This window comes from Anabrus simplex, chromosome 7, assembly GCF_040414725.1.
Source record: "Anabrus simplex isolate iqAnaSimp1 chromosome 7, ASM4041472v1, whole genome shotgun sequence".
Taxonomy (NCBI): domain Eukaryota; kingdom Metazoa; phylum Arthropoda; class Insecta; order Orthoptera; family Tettigoniidae; genus Anabrus; species Anabrus simplex.
The window spans coordinates 81,369,446-81,381,867 of NC_090271.1; the positions used below are offsets into that span (position 1 = coordinate 81,369,446).

The window sequence follows — 12,422 nt, forward strand, 5'->3', positions numbered from 1 at the left end:
ACATCGATTCAATTAAGGGTCCATGCCGTAGAACCACTGTGTGGCACACACCGATTGGACGGCCTTAATTATACTCAGAGTCCAGAGTTCGTGTTACGAGGGCTGGACCATAACGAATCACTATGATGGTACATGTGGTCTCACATGGAAGCCGAATTTAAGGATTTCCAGACCTTCCTTTCTTAAATGATTAATAATTGAGACAATGGTTTCTAGTAAGAATGCCCATCAGGCAATTACGTTAAAGTCTCACACCAGTGTTCTGACATTTATGTAAAATGATTGTGGTGTCCAGTGGACACAATTGACTTCTATGATACCATTGACATGCTTCAGAATTTTCCTGAATAAATAGGAATCTTTTAAACAGACCTTTCATTCCGGTAGATAGATCAGAATTAATGAACCCTACCTTTACCTCAGCAAGTGACGAAGAACCCGAAACGACCCAAGAGACAGATCTCATGAACTTTGCCGATAGGTAAGGAAGGTAGGTATCCCTCAATATGGACCTAAAGGGTTCAATATATATACATAATTTACGTTAGACGTTCAAATAACACATTAAAATACGCAACACAAACTAAAATGAAGTCAATGGGATAAAAGCGCAATTGACACAAATACACTATGACAACATTACACACGATAAAACAGACCACTGTCCCTCATAAAGCGGATGACGAGGTCTGCTGACTGCTCGCAAGATAAGGGAGATGATACTAGAGAGGTTCAAGCAGGGAGCACACTGCATCCGTTCCGCTCGGTTCAGTTCAATTCGGTTTCCATCGTATCCCTTCGTATCAGTTCGTCTGCCGCACATAGCTTCCGTCTCTATCCAGTCAGTGAACCCGGCTTGTAACAGCGTGTGTAGCAATGTCGAGCTCTTCGTCCGAAGACGGAGAAATTATAGCTATTACATTAGCCTGCGAAGAAGAAGAGAGAAAAGAAAGAAGATTTTGGATACATGAAATAAATTTGAAAAGGGAACAGAGTGGTGAAAATAACCTTCTCTTCCCAGACTTGCTACGTGATGAGGACAAATTCTTTAAATATTTCAGAATGTCAAGCCTGAAGTTTTTTGAGTTGTTAAGTGTGCTACCCCTCCAAAAAATGGAATCAAATTTCAGAAAACCAATATCACCTGGTGAACGACTAGCAGTAACAATGAAGTAAGTAATGATTTCCTTTCATATTTTATTTAAGATTACATGAAAGAAGAATAGCATAATAATAATAATAATAATAATAATAATAATAATAATAATAATAATAATAAAGATCAATGATAATTCAAACCAGTGTGTCATCTGTGGGAGCAGTCAATTTTTTTAGCTCAAATTCCGTTAGAAGAGTATTAACTCTAGATTTAAATTCAATCTGTAATAGAGGATTGAACGATCTAACAGTTTCTTCCACGGCTTCAAAATACTTTTTTTAAGGAATCCGCGGGCTTTCTGTCTAATTTAGAATATTTTACACTTAAAAAATTGTCCAGCACATCAGCTACAGAGGTATTCGACCTCTTTCTACGCACAGAAGCCGTGGACGGAGTTGCTGCCTCACTGTCACTTTTCGTCGATTCACTTGAAACTATCTGTGATGCTTCAGCGTCTACCGATTCCTCTTCTTCCTCTGTTTCCTGGGTTTCAGCCGGCATGTTCGATTGCTGAGGTCTATCAGAGAAAAAGGGGATGAGAAAACTCAGATTCTTGATGCTTCCACAGTTTCATGCTTGTTGCAGCCCGGCCACTTGTCTTCTGCTTTTTCATATGTTTTCTATAGTTGTCTCGCAAAGAATTCCATTTTTTCTTGCACTCGACAGCTGAAATAAAAAAATATATATATATTGTAAGTGTCGGATTGTTAGCAATACGCCTACATTGAGTTTGAATCTTTGAGCTTAAGGGCACACGTTTATATCTTAATTACAGGTTTCTTGGTTACGGAGATTCCTTCGCCAGTATTTCATTCAGCTATAGACTGGGCGAGTCAACAGTTCGCAAAATCGTATATGAGACCTGCAGAGTTATCTGGGATACCTTAACAGAGGACTTCATGCCAGTACCAACAAAAGAACACTGGCAAAATATTGAGGAAGGGTATGAATCTTTATGGCAATATCCAAATTGCACTGGTGCGATCGACGGCAAACATGTAGTATTTGAGAAGCCGCCGAACACAGGCTCCTTATTTTTTAATTACAAAAAGCAATTTAGCATTGTGTTACTAGCTTTAGTGGATGCAGAATATAGGTTCATTACAGTTGATGTAGGAGCCTATGGGAGAACCAGTGACGGTGGCATTTTTCGGGCTTCCAACTTAGGAAGAAGACTGATAAACGAAACTCTAGATTTACCAGGGGAGAAACCATTGCCAGGAATGAATGCTCTGTTGCCCCATGTTATTGTTGGTGATGAAGCTTTTCCATTGTTACAAAATGTTATGCGACCATTTCCTGGTACTCAGCTGGCAAACGATGAAAGAAAGCAAGTTTACAACTACAGGCACAGTCGCGCTAGGTGGGTGAGCGAAAATGCATTTGGAATACTTACGAAGAAATTCCGAATTTATTTGAAAAAATTCAACATTTCCCCTGAGCATCTCGAAATAATTGTTATGGCCACAACTGTCTTGCATAACTACCTCAGGAATGATTCTTGTTCCTGGCAGTTAGGTGAACTGGAGAACAACGAAGTGCCTTTAGCAATTGAAAATTTATCAAAGATTGGTGGTAATAACGTGAGGAGAGCATTTGAAATTAGGGAAAAAAATTGCCGATTACTTTATTTCTCCTCAAGGAAGAGTACCATGGCAAGACAGAGCATTCAATCGTGGCGTCAACTGATATTGTTTTAGTGTTAAATGAGAAATAATCACACACACGATGGCTAAATTTGTGTGATTTTCCAATGTGTAATGGAACTGAAATTTATAATTGTTTTTTGTTAATATGTATTTAAATTATCTTCACAGTAAAACATAAGTTAATAAAAGCTTTTGTCTGTCGTAGTATTACTACTATTATTATTTAGCACAATAGCGTACACCCCTAGAAATATCTTGTTATCAAAGGAAATAACAAACATACCTGGAAAATTTACGATCTGGCTAATCATCTCCCACGCATTCCTTGTTTTTGCCATATCATGATAGCTGTTGTCACTCTGGTCGTAAAGAATAGGATGCCTTTTTACGACTTCAATCAGCAGTTCTTCGTTGATCGCACTCATTTTACTCAAATAACACACTTCACTAGACGCTCGCACGTTGGTCTACCTTCCGTCTTCCGTCAAGTTTGCTTGTGAGGGCAAGCTCGACTGAGCGGATGGTGGGGGAGAAATGCTGAAGCGTGCGGAACTGAAGCAGTAGGCGGCTGGACATTTGTTTACACGTGAAGCAAATCTCCAAGGTCAACTGAACTGAACGGAACGGAAGCAGTGTGCTCCCTGCTTCAGACTAACTACGGCGCAGATCGAACAGGTCCACAAACTCCGCAAGGATGTGTACCACGGTAACATGATCGCCGCAAGTTCACACCGGAGGGGGTTCTCCTTTCAATACATGGGAGTGAGTCAGGATACCGTGGCCGATCCGAAGACGATATAACCACTGCTTCCCTCCGCGAAGCCCGAAGGGACGTCCTCCATACCTTCGTTGTTCCTTTGATCGCTCTCAGCTTATTTGGAAGTGAAATGGCCTGCCACTCCATCTCCCAATGGGACATAACCAGATGTACCAACTGAGTGCGAATATCACTTGCTGGAACCTTGAAAGACAATGGGGGCAGTGTAACTGCCTCCTTGGCAGCTTGATCTGCTAATTAATTTCCCTCTACACCCATGTGGCTTGGGAGCAACATAATTGTGATTCTGGTGCCGGCATCCGAACACCCGGCCAGCAGGTCCTGGACCCGCTGCACCAGAGATTGTCGAGGGAAACAAGTATCAATAGACTGTAGCGAGCTCAAGGAGTCAGTACACAGAAGAAAGTGTCGGCGTTCATCGGGCAGTGCGTACCGCAGAGCTTCAGAGATAGCATAGAGCTCTGCTGTGTACAAAAAAGAAACCTACCATTGTCGACAACGAACGCACAGCCCACCTTCGCTTCTGTCCTTGAACCATCCGTGTAGAGACTACTGAACCTGGATATCGGCCAACATCAGGCAGGAAGAGCCTCCGATAAATTGAAGGGTCCATGTTTTCCTTCGGGCAATGTGCAGATCCAGGATTATTTCAGGTCGCCGTACTACCCACGGAGGTACCCCACTTGGTTGTCTGACAAGGCAAGGAACCGAAGGTACCTGAAACAGTCTGTAATTGCTATCCAAGCGTATTCCAACCGGCTGCGTTGCTCGAGGACAAGCAGCGTACAACAAACAGTTGCCATTGTTGAACACGCAAGGATAGCTTGGATGAAGTGGCATCTGTCGCAAATTTGCAGCATACAAAAGTAGGAGCTGCTGGCGCCTCAGGTGTAAAGGCGGCACACCAGGCTCAGCGAGCAGGCTGGCAATGGGGCTTGTACGAAAAGCTCCCGTCGCCAACCTAACCCCGCTGTGGTGGATGTTGTTCAGCTTCGCAAGGACGCTTGGCCTTGCTGAGCCATATGCTGCACTGCCGTAGTCTAACCGGGATAAAATATGTGCCCAATTAGTGTTGCTAAGAAACTTCATGATATTCAGCTTCTTCGTGCATTGCACTTTCAACTGCCGCACGTGTGGCTCCCACGATAATTTGCTATCGAAAAGGAGCCCAAGAAATCGGTAAGTGTCAACAACTGGAAGAGCGAAATTTCCTAAATAAAGCCCAGGCTGTGGATGAAGAGTACGGAGCCGACAAAAGTGGATAACAGAGAACTCTGCGGTGGAAAACCGAAACCCATGTTCTAAGGCCCACTGTTCCACTCTCCTAATAGCTTGCTGTAATTGTCGCTCTGCAACTGCCATATTACGCGAGCTATAGTGCAGAGCGAAATCGTCCACATATAGCGACGGTATTACTGCTGAACCAGCAGCAGCGAAAATACCGTTTATGGCAATCGCGAACAGAGTGACACAAAGAACCGATCCCTGTGAGACTCCATTTTCTTGAACGTGGTATTGCGAATATGTCCTCCCTAATCGGACACGGATTAGACGGAGGGACAAAAAATCGCAATAAATACCGGCAAGTTACCTTGGAATTTCCATTGATGCAGGACTGAAAGGTTACCATATCGCCATGTAGTGTCGTATGTCTTCTCTAAGTCAAAGAAAACAGCTACCAAATGCTGTTTGCGGAGAAACGCATCCTGGATAGATCTCTCCAGGCGTACCAAGTGATCAGTGGTCGATCGAGCGGCTCGAAAAACCACACTGGTACTCGGACAAGAGTCCTTGTTTCTCCAGACACCACATAAGTCGGCGATTTACCATCCTTTCAAATAGCTTACACAGGCAGTTTGTAAGACAAATCGGTGTGTAACTTCCTGCATACTTAGGATCTTTGTCAGGCTTGAGGACAGGAATGACTATGACCTCACGCCACTGAGACGGAAAATCACCCTCTAGCCAGATTCGGTTGAACACACGAAGGAGATATAGAAGACTGTCTTCACTAAGGTGTTTCAACATCTGGTTATGGATATTGTCTGGTCCAGGGGACGTGTCCTTGCAAAGCGCTAAGGCGCTGCGGAGTTCCCACTCCGTAAAGGGCACGTTATAGTACTCTGAAGCTTGAGTGGCAAAACTGAGGTGATCACTTTCCGCCTCCCGCTTCTGAGCGAGGAAATCACGATGGTAATTCCCGGAGCCAGACACATTCACGAAATGGCTAGCTAGATGGTTAGCAATCGAGAGTGGTTCAGTGACGATATTGCCTGCAATGGAAATTCCCGGTACAGAAGATGATCCTTGGATACCCGAAATACGTCGAAGTTTGGTCCACACTTGAGATGGAGTTTGTGACGTCATAGATGACACATATCTCTCCCACGAAGCTTTCTTTCTTTGGCGAATAAGAACTCGTGCCTTAGCGCGGAGTTGTTTAAATGTTACCAAGTTGGCCACAGTAGGCTGCCTACAGTAACATTTATGAGCTCGTCGGGGTTCTTTAATAGCTGCTGCTATGTCTTCGTTCCACCAAGGAACGAGTTTTCAGCGAAGAGTCCCCGAGAAGGACGGAATGGACTCTTCAGCAGCAGCAGCAGCAGCAGCAGCAAGAATAACTTGGGTGATGTAGGTTATTTCCTCGCCGATGGTCCACCGGATATCGTCGTTAAAGACAGCTAGTGATGTGTACTTTGGCCAATCAGCATGTTTAAGAATTCATCGAGGGGGAGCCTCGTCGGATTTTTGTTTCAACAAAGTAAGGATGATGGGGAAAATGGTCACTGTCACAGAGATCATCGTGTGTATTCCACCGAAACAGCGCAACCAACGTTCGGCTGCATAGATTTACGTCTATGTGTGAATATGTGCCGTAACGTACACTAAAGTGAGTTGGTTGCCCTGTGTTCAAAATACATAAATCCAGCTCTGTTAGTAATCTTTCCAGCTCTCGTCCCCGGGGGCAAGGCGTCTCAGAGCCCAATATGAGGTGATGGTCGTTAAAATCTCCCAGCAAGAGGAAGGGAGTTGGAAGCTGACCTGTAAGAGCAGTGACATTTATGTTAAGAGGCTGGCCTGGTGGAAAACAAACGTTGCACACTGTTACTATGACAGGCAGGTATCCGCACCGTAACTGCTTCCAGTGGGGTCCTTAGGGGAACATAAACACTATCAAGATCTACATCCGTAGATGTAGATGACAGTGCGAAGTCCATCCCGTCATCGGTACACGGCGGGGATGATGCCCAGAACTTCGACGCTTTTCGGGGGCGGGAAGTTCTACGAGGGGAGCGCGCAGGAGCACCTGCTGGCGCAGACTGATATCCTCCAGGAGGAGGAAATGATTTTTCTCTCGCAGGGGAAGTGCGAGAGCACCCGGTAAGGGAGTTGTTCTTCGCCGCCTTCTTTTCTAGTTTACACGGGCTGGGAGTTGGTTTCCCAGCCCTGGTCGACGATGCCGCCTCCGCCGGCTGGGGCACGGCTTTCGCCGACCTCTTGGGGGGGGGGGAGGGAGATAGCCTTTCCCCCTTGCTGTGTCGGCTAGGAACTGCCAGCTGGCACAGACTTCTGGTTGGTCGAAGGTGGGGTGGTTCTCCCCCTTCGAGCTTTTACTCTTTGCGACGTTGCTCTGAGGAGCAACAGTCGCCTTGGGCGCAGCGATAGTTACGGGTAACGATGTCGTGAAGGACGAACCTGGGAGACTCGGAGCTATCATGCTATAGTGGAGTGTACGGGCAGGTGTGTTCGTGAAATTAAACTTACGGCGCGCTTCCTGGTAGGAAAGACCATCCAGAGTCTTGATATCCTGGATCTTCTTCTCACTCAGGTACGTCGGACAGTTCCGATCCCGAGGAGAATGAAAACCAGAGCAGTTCGTGCACTTGTATGGAGTTGTGCACTCCTCCACGCCGTGAGCTTCTCGTCCACATGTACCACATACAAACGGATTCGAACAGCGAGATACCATAGCCTATGTCCGAATCGCTGGCACTGATAGCATCGCATAGGAGGCGGGATGTACGGCCTCACATCGCAACGGTAAGTTGTTACCTTGACTTTCTCTGGTAACACTGATAATTTGAAAGAGACAATGAAGGCACCAGTGGCAACGTCTTCAGCGTTGACCTTGCGCGTAATGCGCCGGATGTGTGTCACGCCACGGTTCTTCATGTCGTCCATCAACTCGTCAGTGTTCAAAATAAGGTCCCGCTGAAAGAAGACTCCGCGAACCAGATTCAAGGATTTGTGCTCCTCCACTTTGATGGGGATTTCGCCAAAGTGGTCGCACTTAAGCAACTGTTCGGCTTGCAGTGCAGTGCGAGTCTTCAAAAGTAAAGTACCGTTGCGCATTTTCTTAAGATCCTCAAGTTCGCCGTAGACGCCTTCAATGTGTCTACTAAAAAGGATCAACTTCACCAGCTTAAAATCATGTCCATCGGTTCTGGTAGCAACCAGAAACCTAGGGATGCTGGATCCCATTTCTTCGGTGGGGTCCACCTTGGCATGGGCGATTTCGTTTCGAAGCCATGCCCGAAACTATCCTCCCTGAATGCCACCCACTCCGATCAGGGGTCTCTGTAGCCGAATCAAGCTGCCAAGGCAATACCCACCTGGTCATAGCAGGTAATGCCCGAGGTCCGATGTTGGACAATGCCTAATACGGGATGACTGAGGCAATGAGTACTAGGACTCCCTTCCTCCAGTCACCCGCAATAGCATGTGCCCCATAGCGTATACAGAGCACTAAATATAGAGAAAAAATAAAAAATAAATAATATGTCCTTCTGGCATTCTGCTGTGCGGGGACCTTTGTTGTCAGGCGGATACTACTGCCCGGGTACATGGCGCTCCCATCGGCAAGATTCCTGGGTGGTCAATTGCGGGCTTTTGGGCGTAACCGCACTCGTAAGAAGCCCATCTCCGAGCAGCACGCACATAAAAAATTTGGAATGGTCTACAACTGACCCTCAAAAACACAATAAAAAAATAAAGAGGGGACCATGGCCACATGACCCTTTTAGTCGCCTTCTACAACAGGCAGGGATTACCTGTGAATGTATTCAAACACATTGTACCAAACCGCAATCCATGTCCGCGCCTAGGACGTCCCTTGTAGTCGCCTGTTACGACAGGCAGGGGGTACCGCGGGTGTATTCAACATGTGCGTCCCCCACCCGCAGGGGGTCCTCCCATTACAAAGCAAAGCAAAGTCACCTCCGTACAGGCCGTGAAGGCCCTTGGAGGAGTGGAAGGTACAGGCTTCCACCATTGTTAACCTCGCACGTGATGGGGTAGAGTGGTTAGCTCTACGCCCGGCCGCCTTTGCCCCCAGGAATTAACCTGGTACTCATTTTTGGTGTAGGCTGAGTGAACCTCAGTACCACCCATTAATATAATACATCGGATTTATATACTGTATACATCACCAATATAAGCATCCAACTAGGCTGCAAACGGTGGTGAAATATGCATTTAAGTATGCACTTATTTTCAATCAATCAATCAATCAATCAATCAATCAAATGATCTGCATTTAGGGCTATCGCCCAGGTGGCAGATTCGCTATAAATTGTTTGCCTAGATTTTTCTTAAATCTTTTCAGCGCACTTGGAAATTTATCGAACATTTCCCTAGATCATTTATTCCAGTCTCTTATTCCTCGTCCTATAAATGAACATTTGCCGCAACCTGTCCTCTTGAATTCCAACTTTATCTTCATATTGTTATCTTTGCTGCGTTTAAAAGCTCCACTCAAGCTTATTCTTGTACTAATGTTATTCCACGCGAACTCTCCACTGACAGTCTCAATCGAACTGTTCGTCTCCTTACTTTCAAATGTTCCCAGTCCGAAGTTTGCAACATTTTCGTAACACTGCTGCTTTGTCGTAAATTACCCAGAACAAATCGTGCTGCTTTCCATTGATTTTTTTCCGGTTCTCGTATCAAGCAGTCGTGGCGAGTGTTCTACACACACTAACTACGGTCTTACCAGAGACTTCCACGCCCTCTCCTTTACAACCTTACTACAACCCCTAAATACTCCCATAATCATGTGAAGAGATCCGTAACCTCTCTTAACAATCTCGTTAATATGATTACCTCAATGAAGATCATTCCTTATATTAATACCGAGGTATTTACAGTGTTCCTCATCAGGTACTCTCATCTCATCAACACAGTAATTAAAAGTGAGAGGACTTTTACATTCATACCATCATCAGCTGTCCATGTCACCACATTATCTAGGCACCCCTGCAGTCCCTAAGAATCCTGCAACTCATTTACTAACACCAGTAGGGCCCGGACGATTATGATCAAAAAATGTTAGAAATATGGAAGTATTTATGACCTAAAACTGTATTAAAATATGACAATACGTATGACTTAAAGTTTTTTGTCACATTTTTGAAATCTTCAAAATTAACATTATATTAAAAATATACTTTTAAAATCTAGAACATTCAATAATAATAATAATAATAATAATAATAATAATAATAATAATAATAATAATAATAATAATAATAATAATAATAATAATAATAATAATTTTATTATTATATTTTGAATTTAATTACTCAATCCAGAGGCAACTCTGCACAGAATGAAATAAGTGTCATATATTGATGGACGATCAGAAAGAATTACAATAGCAAATTACATATATTTCAAAGTTTTCAAATGGGAACGATCTATTTTCACCTGTAACGGGAAAAAGAGCTGAACATCGCAAGAAGTTATTGGCCCATATCTGAAATACGTCAAATCATTAGAGTTTAATTGAGACTCACTATAATGTCGCTTTATACGTATCTGTCCCTTTCTATACGGCTTACCCTCCAAATTCACATAAATACTGTATATATTTCTAAGAAAGAAAATTGTAAGAAATAACAGATAACAATTAGGAGACGTGAAAAATCCGGGTATGCGAAAATAGTATTAAAATATTTTTAAAATATGACAAAAACACCAAAATTCACGCGGAAATATGACCATAATATGAACAATTACCGGAAAATGACAATAAGCGTTAAGATAGTCAAAATATGACTTTATATGACCCGTAAAAATTGCACAATTTTAGTTAGCATATATAAAATCATTCTTAACTTGTATTTTCCATGGAAATAACATAAAAAATAAAATGTGACATGTCAAACATCCGGGCCCTACAATGATCTTCGCTGGTTCATCAACATGGTGACAGCTATTCGTCGTGCTATGTGCGAAGTAGCCATGCTATTAAACACTTGTATGGAATGCAAATGTAACATTCCTTTACTACTCACGCGATTCACCCAGAACACATGAAATTATGATCATGAATAAACAATGGAAAACATAAAATTACACTACTTGCAGCTGAGACTGTTCCACTAGAACAAACAATCCGTGCATAGTTTGTGAGACGTATTAATCTATCAGTGTTCCCTGTTAAAACAATATTTTCACGTCTCCTAGATAAGACGCAGTGTGTTAATTCACATGATAAATCAGTAATGTTGTAAGAAATCCTTGGGTAAAAAACCCACAAACGTGAAGAAACACTTAAATACACATTCCTCTTTCATTTTACACTGAAAAATAATTTGCTTTGCAGTATACTACAACAGTCTTCTGCAAATTTTCTGGTTTAAATCTGTGGCGTTTGTCTGTAAAAACTAGCTTCAATGCGGGGAATGATTTCTCTCTGTAACTACGGATGAGACAGGACAATACTTGAATTCGGGAGCAAATGTAAGTGTTTTAAACATTCTGGTAGATCCACATTATCAGTACCAGCCAAACATTTGTTAATAGCTAACATGATTGTCGTAGTCCGGATTTCGTTTAAGGACATGTCCGAGGTTTCCAGTTCACGCTTAAGGTTCTTCATAATGTCCAGCGCATCACAAAGACGCAATCCACGTGTTTCTAGCTTCTTGATTGATTCTGGTGTGATTAGGAACTGTGTCTTGATAAGGTCAGTTTTCTTTGAACCATTTCATTGCCGAAAGAGTTCACGGCATTATATCTTCTTGAAGACTGCTTGTAAAACATGTTGAAATATGCACAATAAAAGTCAAAAATATTGCACAATTAATACAAAATTTGAAATTATTCTCTGATCTAAAATATAATACAATATAATTATGCACTATTAAACTTAATAATTCACCCAATTTCACCTTCAAACCCACTTCCTTATTGGTTTTGGAGGTCTACATATCAGCAAACAAAATATGCATTTGCATACTGCACTCGGGATATGGGTGCAATACATATCCGATGTCTACTCAGAATGCACACAGCCAAAATCTCATGTACACGTATTTATAACATTTTTATATTTGCAAACTTTCTTCTACCATTTTAACCACATGACAGCCCTTCAGCCAATGAAATTCTGGAAGTACCGGGAATCCAACCCGGGGCTACGAGTAGGGCAACTAATAGCTCGAATAGTTACTATACCTATGGGGGTAATTTACTCCAATGTAGAATTTTATTAACGGGTGCAATTGTATTTTTGTTATTTTGCATGTTCTAAAAAATATGTTCTGACAGTGTAAGATGGACCTTTGAACTTCGGTATATGTAAGATCAGTTGTATATATTAACAGCCCCAGGATCCAAATATCGTGGGTTGCATCCCGAGAGGGGCAGTCATTTTTGAAGAGTAAAGGAAGTCCTTTCGGCACTCCAAGCCAACCAAGCAATCTAAATTATGATATCGTGATCATAGTCTCGAGACCTCCAGTTTTACATGAAATACAAAGCGAATAGACGTCACTATTCATTTCAAAAGTCACACAAACTGGTTACTGTTCGAGCCGTGATCGCCTTTATG

At 43.0% G+C, this 12,422-nt stretch overlaps 1 protein-coding gene across 1 annotated transcript; it reads left to right on the top strand.

Annotated features, from left to right (window-relative positions):
* Nucleotides 1–876: 876 nt before the first annotated feature.
* Nucleotides 877–6,207, top strand: LOC137501541 (uncharacterized). The gene is made up of 3 exons (XM_068228710.1): nucleotides 877–1,172; nucleotides 1,935–2,742; nucleotides 6,100–6,207. Exons 1-3 carry the CDS (start codon nucleotides 877–879, stop codon nucleotides 6,205–6,207), a joined length of 1,212 nt encoding a protein of 403 aa, XP_068084811.1.
* The last annotated feature ends 6,215 nt before the right edge of the window (nucleotides 6,208–12,422 follow it).

Bases quoted from the DNA above. Each gene is read 5' to 3' on its own strand.
- LOC137501541 (XM_068228710.1), top strand. From the start codon at position 877: ATGTCGAGCTCTTCGTCCGAAGACGGAGAAATTATAGCTATTACATTA. The intron at 1,173-1,934 runs GTAAGTAATGAT...TCTTAATTACAG, and splicing joins CGACTAGCAGTAACAATGAA to GTTTCTTGGTTACGGAGATT. The intron at 2,743-6,099 runs GTGAGGAGAGCA...GTTCTTTAATAG, and splicing joins CAAAGATTGGTGGTAATAAC to CTGCTGCTATGTCTTCGTTC.